The 22,365-nt window shown below is 43.7% G+C and overlaps 1 protein-coding gene across 3 annotated transcripts in view; it reads right to left on the bottom strand.

Moving 5' to 3' along the window:
- ARHGEF12 (Rho guanine nucleotide exchange factor 12) overlaps window positions 1–18,774 on the bottom strand; it is a 76,739-nt gene extending 57,965 nt beyond the window's left edge. For all 3 annotated transcript variants that reach the window (XM_059829623.1, XM_059829624.1, XM_059829625.1), the window contains exon 1: window positions 18,497–18,774. In XM_059829623.1, coding sequence (XP_059685606.1) covers window positions 18,497–18,528 — 32 coding nt within the window. In that variant the 5' untranslated portion in view covers window positions 18,529–18,774. The remainder of the gene's footprint in view (window positions 1–18,496) is intronic.
- Window positions 18,775–22,365: the final 3,591 nt, after the last annotated feature.

Below are 22,365 nucleotides of genomic sequence, written 5' to 3'. Positions count from 1 at the left end.
CTCTAAGGTTTCTTTTACACTGCAAAAACAATATAGAAAGAACTGGTGTAAGTAAACAGGGCTAGTCTTGTAGATTCCTTCTTTCCCAAAATACTGAATTTCTAAAAGAACATTGCTTTCTAAAGCACCAAACACCTTTTGAAGCCTCTTATGTCCAGACTCAAAATATCACAAAGGTGGCATGCATCACGACTTGAGATAAAGTTCTCTTTCTTTCTTACAATGGGGAAGGGCATACGAATAACTGATTTAAGAGCATTATTACCCACTATGATCATTGCAGAACTACACAGACCAGTCACATAAGACTTAACTGCAGTTTTTTTGCTTATGCACATAATAAACTTACAATTTTACGAAATTAATTTTTAATTTATATTTTATCTCCAGCTTTTGGGAAAAAGCAACACAATGCATTCCTTTCAAGTACAAACCAATGCAGCTGCCAGGAAACAGTGTAAAAACAAGAAAGATTCAGGAATGGAAGCTTATATCTTGCTTCCTACTCTGATTTCCCAGATTTCCTTCCCTTGGTACTCTCTCAGCCACAGGACATAAGAAGAAAACAATTTGGAGGGGAAAAAAAATAAATAAATCTTTGACAAAAAAAAAAAGCAAGAAAAAGTCTGGTGCAACCAAGATTTTAGAAGAAATTAGAGATAGCTAAGATATGGCTAGGACTGTAAATGCAGCATCACTATTTTATATCAACCAGGATTTCTACAGTCCTGGACAACAGCAGGGAAGGAGGATAAGGAAAGAAAGCATGGAAAATTGATACCACTTTCCACATCATAAAAAAAAGAAATCTCTCCTAAGAACATAGGAAAGATGGTAAAAGATTAAGTAGGTAACACCTCCACATTTAGCCAGATTTCTTTGTCCTTTCAGAAGAAGTGTAATAAAACATAAGACAAGTTAAATAAGTGCTTCCAAAACATCACACTACAAGTTACAAGCCTGTAAATTTCAGGTTTCACTTTCCAGAATTTTCAGATCTCTTTGTTCCATCATTCATTGTCAAGTAACCTCAATTTTGGTCCCTACTGCCTTCCTTAAGACTCTCTATTGATTAAGGCATGCTTTACTTCTTGCCTATATACAAACCACACACCCTGCAAGCAACATCAGCAAAGCTCTTCTTGTTCAATAACAGTATGTAGTAGCCCTCAGCTGGTTAGGCTGGGATATGGTAAATATTTATGCAGAATTCACAGACCTTTACCCCAATAAGGACCCAAGCATGGGAAAAGAACAGCTTCCCAGAGCTCCATACAGCGGAAGCAAAGTGGTCCCCAAGGAACGGAGTCCACACCCCTACAAGAAAAATCCATGGAGCAGCAAGAAGAGCTCCGCACATGATTGCTACCACTGCTGGTTGAGTTTCTACAACAGAAACTTAAGGCCTCAACAGACCAAGCGCTAAGCATCCTGTTTGTGGCTTAGCTGAAGAGGCCAAACCTCGCTCACAATTTTTGGGAATTTCAAAGAGGCACAGATGAAGAAATCTATTCTTGAAAAAGGATTTAGTTCAGGTGCTATCAGTATATGGGATAGATGGATACATGCATTTTTAATCAATGAATCCCTAACATTATAACACATCACATCAACATACAAAAAGCTTGCCAATGCACTTCCTTAGCCCCTAAAATGATCAGTGATAGGCAGACAGGCTATCCAGCTCCCCCATCAGAGTATCTCAATAATTGATAGAGCCATATGTTATAAGCACTGACCCTCATTCTCTCGATTTCATTTGATGGGCTCAGGATGTTAATTTCTCCTGTCTTTCATATAAAGCAACAAAATCCATCCAGCACATCTTAAATAAACAGGAACTAGCAAAAGGCTACTATGCTTTTCTTTTTTTTTTGAGAAAGAGAGAGAGAGAGAGAAAGAGTATAAATATAAAAGTACAGCCAAGAAGATATGAATCACAGAATCATTAAGGTTGGAAAAGACCTGGAAGATCATCAAGCCCAACCATCAAGCCAACCCCACCATGCCCACTAAACCATGTCCCACAATGTCACGTCCACACGTTCCTTGAACACCTCCAGTGATGGTGACTCCACCACCTCCCTGGGCAGCCTCTTCCAGTGCTTCACCACTCTCTCAGGAAAGACATTTTTCCTAATATCCAGCCTAAACCTCCCCTGGCGCAACTTGAGGCCATTTCCTCTTGCCCTGTTGCTAGTCACTTGGGAGACGAGACCAACACCCACCTCACTGCAACCCCCTTTCAGGTAGCTGTAGAGAGCGATGAGGTCTCCCCTCAGCCTCCTCTTCTCCAGACTGAACACCCCCAGCTCCCTCAGCCGCTCCTCATCAGACTTGTGCTCCAGACCCCTCACCAGCTCCGTCGCCCTTCTCTGGACAGATTGGATATTAGGAAAAATTTCTTTACTGAGAGAGTGGTGAGACACTGGAATAAACTGCCCAGGGAAGTGGTGGAGTCACCATCCCTGGAGGTGTTCAAGGAATGTGTGGATTGTGGGACACGGTTTAATGGGCATGGTGGTGTTTGCTGGTTGATGGTTGGACTCGATGATCTTACAGGTCTTTTCCAACCTTAATGATTCTGTGATTCTGTGTGATCTGAGAAACATCCGAGTGTTTTCAAGCACAAAAATAGTGGACCACTATTTAGAATATAGATACCTACTGAGAAGTCAAAGATGTTAGAGGCACTGAACTTCACTTTAGTGGAGGAAAGTATGGCAAATGTCTTTTTTTATTTTCCATACAAAGAAAGAGGTCAGAACTCTCATACTTCATTCACAATGGCACTTCTTTCCTGTCACCAAGAAAACTATAAACTATACCTTTTTTTTTTCCTCTATGCCTATGCTGCCTTATTTTCAAGTCATGTACATTTTACTTTTGCTTTGGACTCATCTTGGTCTTTGACCTTCTGTCTTTACAGAACTGATATTGATCCTTCAATGCAGTTTCTGACAGCAGCAGCACACAAACGTTGCCCAACCTGCAGCTGTTGTCCACACACTTGTTCCATCGCCTACAGACAATTCCTTTCTGCCATGTGCAGAACTCCACAGACGTGACACGCGCGGAGTGGGTAAGTTCACCCTCTCCGCCTTCACAGCATAGATCGCGTTCTTTCATAAACTTTTATTGGCCTGAAATATCAACAACTCACAAGCAGAGTACGACTAAGAAAATCTTCTGTTTGGCTACTTTCAGCATGCTTTATGGAAAACAGAAGACAACTTGATGAACAAACAAGTTAATATTTCATTTGAGTATCTGAAGTATGTTGCATTATACAACAGGCAGTGGAAGTTGAAGAGACAGAAACTTCCTCTTAGGAATTTCTGCAAGTCAGAGTGGGCAATTTAAGGAGAGCTTACGTCAGATAAAGTAATAATTTTACAAAACCACCACTTCACATATACAAACCCTTCATTATTTCAGCCCCTTAGAAACATGCCTTAAATTACTGGAACTTAGTTTGAAAAATAGGAAACTGAGGTACAGAAACAGGAAATTATTTTTGCAGTAAGAAAGCAGATCAACAATTGCTGAAGTAGAAATACTATCCAGATTATTTGACCAGTACTCAGCCATTCTATCTTAAATCAGTACCATAATTCCTCTTTTAAAAGATTGGTAGGAGAAGTCTGTGTGGCACCCTGTGAGGTACAGAAACCAAGCCACAGATACGTGGGATATACAACATATTTGGGAAGGAAAGTTAAACTGAGTGCTAGCAATGCACATGCAAGTAAGCCAAAAGACCTGCAACCTTTCAGGTTTCAGAGCATTTTGCTACATACATGAGAGTTAACCAAATGCTTTTAGGATCCTAGGTACCAGACGAGAACCTCTTAAGAAATACCCCCAACTTTCCAAGTACATTAGTGCACACAGCTTCAGCAGTCACTAAGTGAAACTCAAGGGACGGCATCTGTAGAATGTCAGGCAAAATTCAAATTAAAAACTGGCATAGTAGAAACAAGAGGAGATCAAATCAAATGTAGAACAAACTTCAGAGAAGTACTGCCCACAAAGGAAAAAGCAACCATGATTTAGACATAAGAGAAATTAATAAACTGAGCAGGGTGGGAATATACAAAAGCAGGGGTAGAGGATAAGAAAATATAACAGCGCTCTATTGCTTGAGATACAACCCAATTTATTATTACACACCTCACTGAATGATTCACCATACAAATCCTCTAGCTCTGCTCTGAATAGAACCCACCTTCTGGGCTCCAGCCAGCTGACTAAAAAGCATGTATCAGCACAAGTTAGGATTAGACTGGCAACCTATTTTACAGAGTCAATCATTACAAGACTGAACCACATCTGTCTGTTTTTAATGCATGGCTGCATTAACCCCAAGCAAAATGCAGTACTTAAAAAAATCATCTTCAAAAAAGAAAACACTGAAGTAATTAAAACTTTAAAAGCAATTGTAAATTGCAAGCATTTGCTAATAATAGATGTTACTGAAGTAAAGAATCTGCTAACCAAAGAAAAAATTACAGAAGGACCCACCATTTTCTACTGTGACACACAACATGCTACTGGACAGTCTTCTACAGACAGTAATTAAAATAAGAAAGATCTGGTACAAATATGGAAACCGATTAAAAGACAGCTGTAAAGTCTGCTAAATCTGTGATGCAATAAAAGAAATACCTATCTGTAAAAGCAAAAAGTGAAAGATCCTTTATGAAAGGGAACCCTAATTCTTTCAGTCTCTCATTGTCTGGGCTGACTTCTGGCATAGGAAAATGGGATATATGGAGCTTCATTTAAAAGGTCATACTGTTTCCTTCCTTGATCTTTTACCACGAACAATTTTAGAAGGCATTAAACATTTCAGAACAGCCTATCTAAACAAATTTTTGCTTATCCTGTCATTGAATTAAGTTCAACCAATTCCAGTAAGTCTGCTATGAAAAAAAAAGCCCCCAAGACAGTTCCAAACTATGATATTTATGCCAGTCACTAAACTCAAATTTGAATCAATGCCAAAAAACAGCATACTAAACTAAAGAGAGAGACAAGTAATTACTGTCTAGTTGACAATTTGAAAAGAGAGAAAAACAAGAACAGGGATACACCATTTTCTAAGACAAAAATCTACTTAATTCATAGCAAACTGCTGAACATAGTTCCTAAAATTGTGTTATAATTCAAAGAGATAAAAACACAATATCAATAACATGGATTTAGGACTCAAAACCTTGCTATGGTACACTCTAGAGCTGGAAATTTTCAGCAATTAAAAAACCTCAGGCTTAAAAAAACTCTACCAACTGCTCACTATATATCGAGAACCAGGGGGAAGGGGGGAAGCTTGACTTATTCTTTCCAAAGGATTTTGCAGGTCATTCTCAACCTACTGTAGACTTTATCACACCCCAGCTTTACAGTACCATACATATAAAAAAATTAAGAGACATGAACTGGATCAAAACATTGACTGCATAAGCAAGTCAGCACTGGCTTTATCACTACTATATTCTGCATCTGTAGCCTTACACTCCCAAGTTCTAAAAGCAGGGAAAAAAACCCAAAATGCAAGGTAGCAATACCTGTATTCATAGCTCCAGCCTCTGAAAATGCAGAAATCCATTTCTTTAACGCACTAGAACATACTTTCATTCTCTCATCGCTTCAGTGTGACAAGGAACATACAACCATTGATATTCAGAGTTTGCAGCGTTTCCAGACATTGTCTATGAGCCAAATACCAGTTTGAGCTACCTCCCCTAGAATTAATTTTATTTCTGAGTCTGTCCTATTGACAATTCTCCTTTGCCCTCAAGCCAATGCATAATCAACAGTCTTTTCCAGGGCTCTCCATTTCCCCCTTCCCAGAAATCATAATGCCTAAAGCGCACCACCGAAGCCATGCAAGGGGTCAGGGGATGGGCAGGGAGAAAAAGAAGATTTTAGATCTTGCCAGAAAGCTTTACCATTGTAACTACAACCGTGCATCTGCCTTTTACTTTGATATTCCAAAGCAAGAGCATTGACATAGCTAGTTATACCAGTGTAATTATGACGATACATTTCCTCAACGAGGCAGACCAGCACTTTAGTGGGGCCTAGTAGCTGATTCATCTGAATTTTTGAGTGTTTCCTCACAAGCTGAGTACTGCTGTGGCCTCACGAGACACTTCCTGCTTTAGCCTCTGGAGAGGCAATAGTGCTAAAACCAGGCAAATTTTAACACAGTAACTGTAGCTGCTTTTCAGATAACATTTGATCATCAAATATACAAAATCAGCTATTATGATTTCCATTTAAGCAGAGCATGTATGCAGCCTACCTATATAAACTTTAATATACTTGTTGTTCTGATCAGCTAGATCTGAGAGTCATCCATGCTTGCAAGAATCCACAACTCCCTCGGTGTTGTATCAAAGCATGCTCCAAATGCCAATATACAGACATCCCTATCTAATTTCCACTATACTGTATTAACTGAACACATTCACTACCCATCAGCAGTTGTCCACAGTCAAACATCCTCACAGGATTAAACAAAACATTGTGTTATCACCATAACCAACAGCTGAGTTTAAGTAACTGAGATGATTCAAGTCACCACACATGCAAGAAACTTGCAAACATAAAAATTAAGCACTGGTCACCAGCAAAACATCAGTACTCAGTGCATTAAATCAGTAAGGGTAATATAGTTTTCTTTAAATTTGTGAACAGCCTGCAGTAAGGCAATTTCTCCCAAGGTATTTTCTGCCCCAGGGTTCTGAAATGGAATATATGTAATCAGACCCACTGCGGCATGGAAACCACCAGGATGCCAACAGAAGTGCTTTAATCTAAAGCAAACATCCCCATGTGATGGAAGACAGAAGAGGGGGAGAGTAGAGGCAGCTCGCAATCCTACAAGACAAAATTCATTTGCTACTGGGCATTTCTTCCTGCACGTTATCATGCAAGTGAATTGGGGTGACTGCCATTGAGAAACAGATCCTGGGGCCACGGTGACAGCCAAAGTATGACAAAAAGGCTGCCCCACAGATCTGTTATTCCTGTGCCAGATTCATGCAGCTTGACATCTATATCCAGTGTGCACACAGCTGGAGAGATGACAGAGACAAAGGGAGGATGCAGCACTCATGGATTCTCAGAGCATGCAACCACCTTCAGGAATGCTACCAGCTTTAGCATGACTGAGAAAGTATTTCTTTAAAATCCCACAGGAAACAAGCTTTCTGGTTTGGGGTCCCAGATATTTTGAGTAGGCTTCTCATTGCCATACAGCTAATAATTGTATTTCAAATTTACTACCACAGCAAACTGATCCAAATACAGCTTTAGGAAGAAGATGAAGAGATTTCACATGGGGATTTAAATAAACAAGGTCCCCTTGTTGGAAGTGTCCAGAGTCCTTTTGTGCCTGTCCTGACAACCAATTACAATTTTTTTTGTTTTAAACAAACAAAAAAAACCCAAACCCCACCTCATTATTTGTATGTTCTTTGTTATTTTTTTCCTCTTTACCTAGCTGTTGAAATGCTCTTCTGGAGCCAACTGCAGTTTTAATCTAAAAGACATCTCATTTAAAAAAAGAAAAAAAGAAAAAAAAAGAAAAACCCTAAATCCCTCCATACACTCTAAATGAACATTTATTTTTGGGAAAATATATTCCCACTTCCCAATGAAAGCAGAGGAACCAACTTATTTTGGTGGAGTAAACTTCGGCAAGTTTCTGAAGCCATTTGCTGATCCAACAACTGATCGAACCCCATGAATATTCCAAGAACCATGTTATAGATCTGAAGGAGCCATTTTCTCCCTATATGAAGAACAACAGACGGAGCAAGGTTTTCAGCACACTCCGAGCCACTGTGATGTTCTTGTCATTGCAGTAAGTAAGCAGGCTCAGTGAGGCTGCCTCCCAGCAGCCGCAGAGCCACGATGATGGAAAAATTTAAAATAAAAAGGGGGGAAAGGAGGAAAGGGGCAGGTTCTCTCCACCTGGCTGAATTCCAGCAAGAGCACTTAGATTTGCAGGCTGCCCAAAACTCAAACCTGTTGCAAGGCTATTTCCTCTCCCCCTTCCAGCTTAAGCTTAATTATCTGCTTCTGCTTTACACGTGACCCAGGAGCTCTGCTGAGAGAGAGAGCCTCCTCCAGCAAGGCTGGTGCCAACTGTCAAAACAAGCGCTGATCAGCACACAGCGATGCTTTCCCTTCGCCTGGCACCCTCCAGGCAGCATTACTGTGTCTCACAACCGAGCAAGCATGTTTCACACTACCAGGAAAGAAGTGTTTTTCTGGCCTAAACCAGGGGCTGCACATCTGGATTACTAGGGCCAGAGCACAGCCAGATACCCCATCTATGGAGGGGGAGTCAAAGGCACGGGTGAACAGGTGCAGACACCAAAAAACATAGTTAATGTCTCACTGACGAGGGCAAAACCTGATAATAAGTCTACTAAAAGGAAAAGGGAGAGGAGGTCAAGGTTTGCTATGCAATACATAGAGCTGCAGTTGCACTGGTTAACATCCAAAGTAAACAACACTCTAGTGTTTAAAGCTATCACCAACATTCCTACATCTTTCCACACTGGAAGAACAGAAAAGTATGCTTGCCTTTTCCACACCCCTTCCCCCCCACCCAGTATTACAATATTTTATTCTCACAACAATTTCCATAATGTGAGTGGGCTTAACATTTTACATAACTTCACAGACCTGACATATCCGAGTGTAAAACTTGGAGCTTTCAATACTACTCAAAGTGCTGCAGCGCTTGACAACATTATACTTCCCAACCGTTGAGTAAGTATTATCAAACTTGTACACGAAGGCACCCGCCACTGAAGCGACTAGACCAGACACAGAGCAAAGTTCTTTTAGATCATGTGCTCATTTCCAGACTATTACAAGATATTTTCTTTTACTGCTGAAGGTTCTGTTATAACTCAAGGGTAGAGAAGAAGTCTGCAACAAAGGTATTCATTTTACCAGTGCCCTACAGACTTTGACGCAAATCCCACAACAATTGCAAACGGCTCTCTCTGCAGTATTCCCATACCACCTTCCCCAGCCAAAATGATTGAGCTTGTTGGTTTGCTAAGATCAGATCTGCACCCACATGAACCACTTCCGCTATAGAAACCGCAGGGACTACGCAGGGCAAACCACAACCTATCATTTTGTGTCTCTCAACAGACAGCAAGAACAAATTGCCAACTTAAGAGCTGCAGTTCATCATTATGAGATCTCTAAGCTAAGAACTTTTATCCTTGACACAGAAGTATTTCTGATTAACCACCATTCCCCCCCACCCTTACATTTAGGGAGTTCACATCATGTAAAGTCATCCCCGTCTCTCTATTACAGTTGCCCCGGAATATTTTTTCAAAGTTGTTATGATGCTGCCTACCTAAGTCAGGTTAGATGGCTATACAGCAGTCCACTGCAGTGGGGAAAAATCACTCTTTCAAAACCAGAAACGATCCAAGAAGAACAGCTTACTTTTGGCTGAAGTTGCTGCCTAATTTGGGACATCACATAATCATAATTTTTCAGAAGGTGGAAAAAGCTATCCTATCAACACAGATCAGAAAACCGCATTATTTTTTTACTTGCAAGCATCAACTCTGAAAGCCACTTAACGAAAGAACAGGAATTATCACCATCATGCTGCCAATACTGTCATATAGGACTTGCCGTCACTCAAACCAGAGCAAAATTTTAGAAGACATTACAACGGCTGAAAGAGTTCTCTGGTCCCAAACAGTATCCGCACAGCCTCCTCAAGAAATAGATGGGTACTCTCAGACGCCAAACACGTCTCTTCAGTCCTCCACAGATAACTCAACATAGTTGTCAGGGTTTGTTGCCTTACACCAGCAGGTCTTAGTCCTTTACGGCTGACGTGTGCCTTCAGAATGCACTGGCAGACAGGAAACCTCTCTCCTATCTGGCAGCTGCCACCACCTCTCCCATTTCTCTCCCTGTCACTCATTTCCTATTGACTTTCTCATGTCTTACACTGCAGCTTTTTCCTATTTCCTTTTTCTCTTAACTCATTATAGCTTCCCTCCATCAATTCTCTTCTTTTCCCCCTTTTCCAACACTTTTCTGGTAGTTTTGATGTCAGTCCCTACTCATCAGAATATTCTTTTGCAGCTGGGCATGACAGAGGCATGCAATGGTGCCTCTGTGCCACAGGAGTACTGAGAGGAGACGCCTTGTCTGATGTGCTGCCAATAAGCTACACTAACAGCCACTATCGTAACAGGGTAAAAAGACTTTCAAGCAGCCATCAGATACTTTAGGTAAGCTTGCAGGTTGAAGCTTGTATGTTTATGGGAGTGGTGGACTCAGGATCCTGTACCTGTCTCAGATCAGTCTAGTGCTTTATTAAATAGATGGGTCTTCTCCTCCAGACTGGGAAATGCTTGCTCAGGTCAATTCAGGTCCCACCTAAGCTTTCCAACCCCCTTCCAGCACTACAGCTCACTCAGGACTCCATAAAAGAGTATCCGACTCTTCACAGGTTACTGGTTCATCCTGAGAAGTCACCCAAGCTCTTGGTAAAATGATTGCCTGTGATACCACAAACCAGGATTCACAGTATGCAAATAAATTCAAGATCAGCTTCTCATATAAACAAGAATAGTTGTGCTGCTACTCACAGTTTCAAGGAAGAACAGCACTTGGATAAAATTAAGATTTCCACCAATATCTCTGAGGACTTCCAATATATATTTCAAGAGCTCAGGAGCAGATGCAAACCAGTTCGAGTCTTGCCCTTGCGTACGCATTTCTTGTGCCAGCTGAGAGCAACCAAGAACTCCCATAACTGTGGGGATTCTCCCTTAGGTTTCTAGCATCAACACTGCAACTTCTTTATAACCACCAAAAGAGGCTTTTTTGCTCAATTCACACGGTTCAGTCCATCTTTTACATAGCGCTGCTCCCTGATTGTAAAAGGTTTAGTTTTTCTGAACCCTTAAATGAACTGAGGCCCAAGTGCCGCTTCCAGGACAGTACACACTGTTAGCATACCAGTCCTGCAAGGGACACTGCCTATCTTCAGCAGGACATTTGAACTATCCAAGTAACTAATACGACAATGATCCAGACAGAGTACAACTAAATTATTTCAAGTACAGGAACTCATGTGCTATGCCTCAGGTATTAAGCCTCAGAAAGGACACCACTCATTTGCATCGCCAGTGCCAGAGCAATTTAGTGAAGTACCTTACCAACTGACATCACAGAGCGCAGAAGTTTCAGTGTTGTCAAAACAAAGCTTAAAATAGCCATGTAGATAATATTTAAGCATTTGCCAACAAACGTAAACAGCAACATTTCTTATTTAGCATCAGACTTTGCTAAATGGTTTGACTATGCAAGAAAGGGTTCTTGCCCATTCGTCTTAGAAGTCAAACAGACACAATACTGAAAATACTCAAGGAAAGGATGCAGAGTAATAACAAAGCATAAGTGATGTTTAGTAGACGATTTGTGAATGTCACAGTCTGAACATTGTTTGTTTTGTTTTTACTATTTATACTTATGCTTACATTTTAAAAATAAGGACATTGCTTTTTCCTGTCATTTTTAATATATTTATTTTTAAATGTTTTCTTTTAAAAGAGAAATAAGTAAACTTTGTTTCTTCCTGTCTTTTTCTAAGTGTGCTGTTCCTATTTTGTATGTATCCTGCCTTGTATTTTATCCCTTGTACATTCTTAATCAAACACTGCAGGTTTTACATCCCTTTTCATTTTACTAATTACTTTGCTACTGCTTCCCCTGTCCTTATTTTGAGCCCTGTCTTCTGACGTTAAGACATTATCTACATCCAGGCTCCTGACCCTAGTTTAATCAAGCTGAGACATGAACTAACGCTTCTTTTCTTTAAACCTAGTAATTATCCAGAACAGGGCCACAGAACAGAACATGGCATCACCTACCAGAAAGTATGCATTCAAGTCTATTTTCTCTTAGTGCTATTGACAACTACATCTTTCTTGTGCAAGATATATCTCAAAGTAGATAAAATATCAGGACTAGAGCAAAAGAAGGGAGAGTGCTTAGGCGGAGGAATATTTGCAGAGCCTTAGGAATGCTACAAGAAGCATTTTTGTTAGCATCTCAGATCACCCAGTGTAGAAACCCAAGGATAATACAAATGGGATTCATTAACAAGCCTCCTACTGCTAATTTTCAGAGGGAAGGAAGAGATATTCAATGAGAAACCTGGTGGATAAAGCTTTGAAAGCAAGGGCCTAAGCTTATCTTTCAAGCAGCACAGCCAACATACTTCCCCGGTGACCCCGAAGGACCACCTACAGATTTAAGTGGAGAATTCAGTCTCCAGAACACAGCAAACACTGCTCCTCTTTGAGACACTTTGCATAACTACAAGCTGTAGCACTGGGCTGGCCAGGGTGGGGGTTGACGGTTGTAACCATGAAAGGCAAACAATGCCACCCAGAACACTGTGGAAAAAATGGGGAAAAAAACCAGTTAATGTCAAAAATCCTATTGATTATACTCCAAAGCTTCTTGGGAAAGCAGGAAAACAGAAGCAGGCACTGAAGCTACTCACTGAACAGGATTCACACAAAATACTTAAGGCACAAATTCACTAGGAGACCTCACTTCTTGAAATAATCAAAAGATCTTGGGATATAGTCATGAAATGTGTAAAATAACTGCTACAGGTGTCTGCTCCGCTCTCCCCAGGCAAATACATGAATGCTCTACACTACCTTCAGATGGACTGCCAAATAATCTTCAATGCCTAAATCACTACTTTTACAATACGATACAGAATAGTTCTGAGAGCAACCAGAAGACTACTTTGCTTTCCAGTAAAAAGACTGTGATCAGTGCTGCCACCCTCAAGGACCAAGAAGCTCTTCTCCCACATGGGTCACACTCATCAATACAGAAGTCAGTTTTATAAAGATTGGTCTGAGAAGATCACGAATGAACACCCACAAAGTTCACCAGTGACCTCAGCAACTTCTGCTCCAAGGGTAAGATGCACGTTTCTTCTCAGGCATCTCTAAATAGGACAGCAGCAGGCATTAACAAAACAGAACAGTGATCTTTAAGCATTCCAATGTGCAAACAATTTTCCAGAGGAAGAAAGGGGAGGGGCACAACATGGAGAAGGACAACCCACACATGACAGTCATTAGTTGTGTCAACACACTACCAGCAGTCAGACACTACCATGATAAGTCAGTCTAAGAGTTCTCTGTGGAACAGACTACATCAGGCTGGAAAAGTCAAAAAGGTCCCTCCATCTCGCAGCAGGGTTTATATGTTTCACATTTACCTAGGCCCCCATCACTTTGACAGGAATGGTATCTGAAGAGCTCAGATTATCACCAGACCATTTCTCCAGACTTTTCATGCAATCCCTCATGCCCTGTAGGCTCTCCATAATTAGCTCCGGCGAGTATTTTTTGGCTGCCAAATGTATCGCGCCCTGATTCCTGTGAATCTGGACAAGATTTTTAAAAGTCTAAAACTGAAGTAGCCTACATCCCAGTACCGTTCCTAATCTATCCATTCAAAACACTAATAAATGCCATAATAGGAGTTATATGCACAGGGAGAATTATACAATTGGGCTAACAGATGAAATATCATTCCTGCCTCCACCCAAATAATCATGACGCCCACAGCTCTATTCAAAACTAGAAAATCAAGCTCACCTCCACTTCTGTCTCCAGTAAAAACCCTAATAAACTATGCAGCATGAACTGGTAGCATTTGCTTCCTAGCCAACAGTAAACATCACAGACAGTACTCTCTTCTGACAGCTTCAATAAAAGCAAAATAAAAAATGAATTTATGTACAGACTATGTCAACTACTAATTTGCAAACATAGTGAAGGCACAATGATGGAAAGCACAAGATGACTTGCCTCAATGGCTATTACACTTTTTAGTCCATAGAAACAGATATTGTGCTGCAGCTTTCCATAAGTATTAGATCTTACAGACTCTACTAATTAAATAAATGCATGATAATAACATCTAGCTACTCAATAACACTAAGGTGTAACTTTGCATGATGTTCTTACCCTTACCCTGCTGGAAAAAATAAAACCCTTTTTCCCCACCATACCGTTAAAGAAGCCCCAGTTACTAGGGGACTTACAAACAGCCAAAGACAGGGAAAGTGCATCTAAGCAGATAAGAAACAATTAGGGTCTATTTTCGTACCAAGTCAGGAGCAAATCAGCAATTAAAACCTCTCAAGGGTAATTATGTGTAAATTCTACCTCTCTTATTTTCCAATCATAGCAACAGAAACTACAGCACTGTTATAAATAAAACTCATTTGCAAGCAACTGCGTATGGAGAGTCATCAGTTCCTCAACAAGGTACTGCAAAAGCAGCGAGAGCCTCCATTCTTTTATTGTGCTTTAATAAACAGAAAGAAACATAAAGCAAGTTCTGCGGCCATGCAATTGCTCAACTCTGCAGCGTGTTTGGAACGGTTACAGGAAGAAAAATACAGTTAACTATGAGACACACAAAAAAAATTAATCGCATACAAATGTTTCTTTAGTGTCATAACAGGATACAGCAGAGTTCTGATCATCCTTTAGTGGCCAACCCGAGCCTGCAAATGGCCGAATTTCATCCCGGCCCCAGTATGTCCTTGCAAAGAATAAAACCCTTATCTCGCTCAGCCATGTGTCGCCTGCCACAAACAGCAGAACAGAGCAACGCCCAAAGCCAGCCGGTCTGCCCTCGTGCATCTGGGCCAGAAGAGCTCTGAAGGGAGAGAATGTGGGCACGCTCATACGCAGTCTCACAGAAGCAAGAGGAAAACACCTCCTCTAACACACCCTACCCGGAGTGAGTTCCCAAAGCTAGCCTTAGATCATCATCCCTGTAGTCCAATCTCCCCTTCCAAAATCCTCACACCGACAGCCCAAAACAGCATCCAGCAACAAAAATCCAACGTGGCACTAGTTACGAGACAGCAATTTGTGAAGAAAAAAATAGAAATTTTCAGACTAAAAGGTATGGCAAATCTCACCTAAATCCAGAGCTGGATGAAAACAAGCAGGCATTTCATCATTCACCTGACCAATTTTAGATACCTACTTTAGGATAAGAAATGGTCCCCTAGATGTGCCTATTTTCTTCCACTAAGTATAAAGGCAATCTAGACAAACAGCTCAGACAGAGATGTCTACCTCAAAGACTTATTAAGTTAAGCAAGATAAATGCCACCTTAGGAGGCCTCTGAACAAACACAGCATAGCTAAGGGAGGATTAAATTAAGAGGGTGTAAATGTTTACAAACATAAAGTGGCAGAGCAATAAGGCTGAAGATGAATTGTTTGATATGGTCCACTGGGCAACAGGATTATGAAAAGAAGCAGCTGACAAAGTAAAAGAACATCCTGAAAGAAAGAAAGAAAGGGAAGTAAATGTCACTGCTTAACTTTCTGACTCTCTCATACCATCAGAAGCCACACAGGACACCGTGGCTATCCTGGACCATTTTTTGCTTATGTATTTCTAAACATCAAGTACTATGTTACAAGATAATCTTTTTTCTGCTAGCATCGTTTACCCGTTTCTCCAAATGCTGAGTAGCTGACCATGAACAGCATGTGTCAGAGCTTCTTGAGTAACTTTGCTGAACAGTCATTACATCCCCAGAAATCTTAACACCTCTTATGTCTTTTTGTTCAATACCTGATATTCCCCCAGGCACTCACCTCCCTCCAGTCTTAAGACACTGGCGGGAAAAGACGCAAGAAAATTATGTTGCTTCATGAGCCAGTTGGATAACAGAATCCAACCAAGGGATGAAGCACAACCATTATCAAAATGAACTGGGTTAAGGTTTAGTCCACAGAGAAAATTATCCCAGACATGTGAGATGTGAACTGGCAAGACTGTATTTCAGCATAGTCTCAGACACTAAAATCCATTGAATTTTCTTGGGAAAAAGAAGAAAACACTACGAGGCAAAAAAAAGAAGGGGCTTAATGAAAAAATCTAGAAATGACCATTCATACATTCCTTCTAATTTACATATACTTTAATGCCATACATGACATCATCAACAAAGAAGGTAAAAGACATAAACCACGTAAAGGATGGGACAAGTGCAACCTGGACAAGGGAAACATCAAACAGCTATCAAAACACATGGTATGATTGCCATCTTATACTGAAGGAATACAAAAGGAAATATTTTCTGTCTGTAACAGGGATTTAAGCAGCTATACAGACGTAAAATGCAAACACATAAAGCTAATACAGAGAAAAATGCAGGCCCATGCTATCCTATCATATTCATAGTATCATTTGGCACAGATGCAAGCTGGGTTTTTCTGTTTTAAGGCAGTTCCCAACTCGATCCCACTAAGGAAGGTCACTGATAAATATGGAGAGAATTTAACATGTCCTATGACTTACACCGTGTAGATCTAAGGACACTAAAAGCCTCGAATTTATTTATATTGCACCTGCTTTACGTTCCAAGCTTAAGAGCTGGATTTAAAGAGGCAGTAGAAAGGCTTCTCGGGCCTAATGGGAAAGCAAGCTTTTCATCAACGTACTGCTAGGACAGCAGTGACCAAAAACCACCCCCCTCCAGATCCTGCACAATGCTGTAGATAGAATGGAGCAGTAAGCCAGAAAGCAGACGTCCACATGATGAGAACACACACCACCATCACATCCAGCGCTCTGCTGAAAGGTTCAGCCAGGGAATAAACGGGCCACGATGACTGAATTCCCTTCGCACCCCCAGAGCTGGGGTTCCTTCAGGTCAGAGGTGAAGAGTGATGGCAAGGCCAGGCCCAGCTTCCCTGCATTCCCCCAACCACCACACAACCCTGCTGCCAGAAAGCTCTGACTGCCAGGGCTGTGGAGACAGCTCCTTACCTGACATCAAAAGTCTTTTGAACCAGAACCTTAATGGAACACCAAACAGAAACATCCTCTTGACATGACTGAAAGCAAAAGGAAATGAGACATTTTTTGTCTCTACTACATTTTCAATTTGGCTGTTCCAATTCAATAATGGAAAGTATTTTGGTTTTTTAACAAGCAAATTAAATTCCCTGTCCTCATGCTTTTCCTTCCCATGCATCACTCAACTGCTTCTTGGTACAAAAATCCTGTCATTCCTTTTGATATCTTACAACCTGCCATAAGACATACACTCTTAAGTACGTGACAAAATTCTCACAAAGCCTCTGAAACACCACCTTCTTTTTACTGTTGCTGTCTTGCCTGGTACAGAACAAAAATGTCCTGCAACTCAAGAGTATCTCATGTACATGCACTGCAAAAGAGAGTCGTATTTTCTTTTGTCATCTATTCTGTTAGTACAAACATACAACACAATTCATTTCAAAGATTTAGTACTCTATGAACAGCACAGTCATGAACACAGACTTTCACACTGCTAGGGCACTGTACTGTCTGTTAAGACCTGTGGAGTCACGACAAGGCCTAACTGGAAGTGAGAACTACACTCGCTCTCTTTCCTGCCCACACCTGGAGTCTGAAAGGTGATCTCAGGCACCCAAAAGCATCATCTCTCTGTCCCAGCCCTGGTTTCTCTCCTGTGCCAGAAGTGCTTGTATTGGTCACGGAACACCTAAGCAGCGAGGCCTTTGTCACACACGTTCACACCTTAACCACCAAATACACACAATAAAGAAGAATATAATAAAAAACACAATAAAAGGGAAGTTTTTTCAGCTTACAAGCATCAAAAAAGTATCTTTTCCTTTAGTCAAAAAAACCTGAAGACACTCATTCCATCCTTGTCTCAAAAGCACATAAGAGGTTTCCTACTTGATTTTTTTCTCACAAAATACATTTTTTTCCCCTGCCTCTGAAGCATCCCAGTAGAAGCAAGAGAATCCTAGACTGCTAATGAAATGCACACAGCAGCACCTGCAGAGAAGCCCAGAGGCCTGAGCAGGTATCTAAAGTAAGGAAGAGATTACTGCTAAGGTAGTGTAGACACCAGCAGACATTCCTGCTCATCAACTATCCTTCCTGCCCTCACCTGAAGTGACCTCTCTTTGGAAGCCTACAATGCTTGACCTAACGAGAAGCAAGTCCATCCTCTACGTGGTTTTTGAGTTCAGACTCGAGCTGTATCCTAAACTCTTGTCACTTAGCCTGCTTTAACTTCACATAGAAACAGTTCCTTCTGGTATTCCTTCCAGTACCAACCCATCCTGGAAGCTGAATTACAATCCCTGTTCTTACAAAGTCAGCCTGGCAGGGTTGAAAGCAGTTGGACTTGAAATACTCCAGTTTCAAAGTTAAACCAGTTGCCTTGACAGTCAGCCACCCCAGGTACGTGCTGATTCCCAGAAACTCAGATTTAATCCCACTTTTCTGATCCCGTCTGTCACGCTGTCACCGAAGTCAGAACGCAAAGTAACAAGCTCTGGGAAAAGCCTAGACTTTGGGGGGGAGAGGGGGGGAAATCTCATTTAATACTGACCTGTCCGTGATTGTGGACTGTGTGCCACTCATTGGAGCCTTTGGCAAGAAGTCGTATTATCCAATTTACATTTTACGATTACTGCAGGAATATTAATGAGGCCTTGCCCCCCACATGCACTGAGGTTCAGGATCCAGCCTTGCTCCAGAAGAGGCATGCACAGAGGACAAATTCAGTTCAAGGGCAGGGGGAAAAAAAAAAAAAATCCAAAACAACTCCAAAACTCTTCTTGCCGTCACCCAGAATATCCAGACCACGGAAGTGAGGTGTGGGGGATGTTCAAGAAAAAAAAAAAAAAACACCACAACAAAACAAGCTGTTCCCCTCGATGCTTCCTCGGCCCCAAGGAAGAGGGGAAAAGTAATGCGTGCCGAGAAAGTCTTCCGAAGCAACCAATCCTCACCGGTCCGGAGCTTCAGCGCGGAGGGGAAGCCCGGGTGTCCTGGCAGGCGGCAGGCCAGCGGGGAGAACCTGCGGAGCGCCGCAGCGGGGCCGGCTGCTCGCGGGGCTCCCCACGCCGCCGGGGCCGCCCGCCCGCCTCCCCGGCTCGCTCTCGGCAGGAGGGGGTGCCCGCCCGCCGCGGGGTCCCCCCTCCCCGCCGCTGTTTACGGCCTCTCGCCCGCGGGGGGCGGGCGGCGCGCCCCGCCAGCTGCCGGTGTCCTGAGGGCCGCCGCGCAGGGGCCCATGTCCCGCTGCCGGCCCGCCCCGACCCCCCGCCCGCCGGCTCGCCCCTAGGGGGGCCGGGAAGGGCGGCCGCCGCGCCGCCGCCTTTAGGCCCGCAGGTCCATGCCCCACCGCTCCGCCTGTCCCGCCTCGGCCCGAGCTAGAGCGGGGCGCGGCGGCCCGGCCTGCCGGCGAGGCCCCAGGCGGGCTCGCTCCGCTCAGCCGCGGAGCCGGCGGACGTCGGCCTGCGCGCCCCTCGGTCCCGGCCCGGTTCGGGGCAAAGTCCCGCGGCGAGCGCTGGCGGCGCGGCCCGCTCCTGCCGCCGCTCCGCTCCTCCCGGCCCGGTTCCGGCCCAGCTGCGCTGCTGCGAGGCGGGAGCTGCGCGTCCCGGCGGAGCCTGCGCCGAGCCGGGCCGGGCCGGGCCGCCTCCGCGCTCGCCCCTCCCCCGCGCTGTCGGGGGGCTTGTACCGCCGGCCGCCTCACACCCGCCCCCGCCCTCCTGCCGTATCCTTCCGCCGGCGCTCCGCCCGCCCGACCCCTCCGCCGGCAGCGGGCCGCCCCTGCTCCCTCCCTCCCTCCCTCGCGGCCGCGGCGGCGCCGTCGCTCCTTTGCCCCGGGTTTTCTGTGTGGGTGCGCGGGTGCCGGGGCTCCTCCTTTCCCCTTCGCTACAGGAGCGGGGCGGGAAGGGGTTTCTCCTCGCGGGACATTCCTCCTCCTCCTCCAGCCGCTGCCCTACGGGCCGAGCCCCGCCGTTTTCCCCCCTGCCGCCCGGGGCTGCCCCCGAGCTCGTCTCCGGCCGGCGCACGTCAGCCCCGCGGGCCGCTCCGGCCCCCTCCTTCAGGGCTCCCGGCTGCGGGGGGGACGCGGGTGCCAGGCCGGGCTCCCTGGCCCGGGCCGGGGCAGCCGCGGCCTTTACCAGGCCGGGGGGGTGTTTCCTTCGCTTGCCATCACAACTTATTAACAGTTACTCCTCCTTTGGCCTGCCCTATCGCCGCCGAAGAGGTTTCCCTCTCCCTCTCCCGTCCCTCCCGGAGCTCCATCTCCAGCCACCCGCCTCCCTCCCTCCCTTCTCTGTTCCGTCTTGTCACAAGCTCTCAGGGGCAGGGAGTGTCCGTGCCTCCACCGGCACGGTATGCGGTGTGGAAAATATGACACCGAAGAAACTTGTAACAGAAAGAAAACAAACAGCAAATTTAAGGTGCCAGGAGCTGCGCAGCTCTGGAGCCTCAGATTGTCAGCGGCTGCGCTGTTCACTCCCAGACCTTTCATAGCTCCGTAGTGAATCCCGCCTTCCCTGCTTTTCCACAACACATTTCATTAGGAGTTTTTCTCACAGGTGAAGGTCAACAAAAATCCGAAATCGGAACAAGAACCGATTCCTCCCTGCACGTACCTCAGCCTTCCAGAAACACTCCAGCCAAGGGCCTGTTCCTGCTCCCCTTCTCTTAACGCAAAAAACTCCCTCCGATATGAAAAGGGGAGCGACAGACTGTATATTACCGTATCTACTAAATACAGAATATTTAGGCATTCAAATTTCAAAATGTGTGGATTTCCCTCTCCTCAGCCACAGCTCTCAAGAAACACATACATCATTGCTGGTGCATTGCTGTAACTCCCCGCCATTTATGCCACGTACAACACAGCTTTGGGAGAAGCATCTGTCTCAGCTCCACGTGCGTTGAAACAGCAGAGCCTCTTTCTGTCAGCACATCAACAGCACGAAGCAAACTGTAACAGACCAGAAGCCGAGTTCTAGATACATTACCTAATCCCAAGATCTCGTCGTCAACACAAGGGGATAAATAAGATTCCAGCCAGGCACTCTTGTTCTCAAACACCTAGGAATAACACCTATATACTAGAAGTTCAGGAACCTTCCATGCTACTGCGCCTCATGGAGTTAAAGCTCATGAGCACCACCAAAGTGGAATGGAAAGCAGGACGGCTCCGCTGCCAGGGAGGGTGGGCATTAATACCTGGCCTCCCAGCGCAGAGGAACTTGTGGAACATCAGTCTTTCCTACCAAACGCCAACAGACCAAAAGCAATCTTATTAGCTAATCCCAATCATACAGGACACCATCCTTCTTCCCTCAATTAATCTTATCTTGATACACTTCTTCAAAGCCACAACACTGGACTTGGAAAGAGTCTGGAAAACAGGCTGCTGGAAACTCAGGACCAGATACATTATTAAACATAGAGGACCATACCTTGCTTGAAGCTGTGTTCAGGACCCTGCTGCTATGTAGCTTTTTCCTCCTTGGAGCAAAGTGAGCACGATCAGGAAGCCAGGAGGCTCTTTGATAGTCTGAAGAATTTGTTGTTTTGAAGAAGTTCAGTGCAAAGAGGGGAAGCGTGGGATGAAATCATTTTCTAGATGATACTTGGCATATATATACAGGACATTTACACTTCCTCTTTTGGTTTCCTTTTGAGGACGATAGAGGCTTGAAAGAAAAAAAAACCAGGGGGGGTGCAGGACATGCAGCCACGACTGCCTCTCTCATTCTGCAGCAGTAGGCAATACGTTGGTCAGGGGTAATGGAGTGACTGAATACTTCTATCTATATTTATTTTGTATCTCTTTATTGCATCTTCTCTGCAATAAATCCCTCCCTGCTTTTAACTTAGGGAACATCAAGTACTGTGCCTTGAGAGAGGAAGGCTCCTGGGAGACCTTCTGTTTCATGACAGGCCTAGCAGTTGCATATTAGGCCTCAATTATTTTTTATTACTTTAATTGTGTTTTATTGTGCATGACAACATCATGACAATAACAATTAGCTGGAGGAAATTATATTAAAAAAAATAGGAACAAGAAGGAAACTTATCCTCTGCTGCAGTAAATGGATGTAAAATGCAGTGAAGTGACAGTGATTAATATTTGCCAAAAATTTGCTCAGCATTGTCAAAAGAAGCATCACACAAAACTACACCAGTGACAGAAAGGAAGCATAAAACCCTTATGCCACACAGTTCAGTAGATTAACTCTTGCTCATAATGGGCTGCATTCACATTTCAATGTTTAATGCAACAATTGAAAAGAAAAAGCACTAATAAAACAATTCAAAGGTAGGCTCTGAAACCACAGCTGCTTCTCTTTTCTGCAAATGCTGTCGTTTTTGTGGGAGCTGATTACGTACTTACGTTAATATAGATGCCTATTTATGATACTTCTGCTGCCTGGGCAGTTTCACAGT

This window comes from Gavia stellata, chromosome 26, assembly GCF_030936135.1.
Source record: "Gavia stellata isolate bGavSte3 chromosome 26, bGavSte3.hap2, whole genome shotgun sequence".
NCBI classification, from domain to species: Eukaryota; Metazoa; Chordata; class Aves; order Gaviiformes; family Gaviidae; genus Gavia; species Gavia stellata.
Note: the sequence above shows the minus strand (reverse complement) of the source record. Positions and strands in the feature narration are given on the sequence as shown.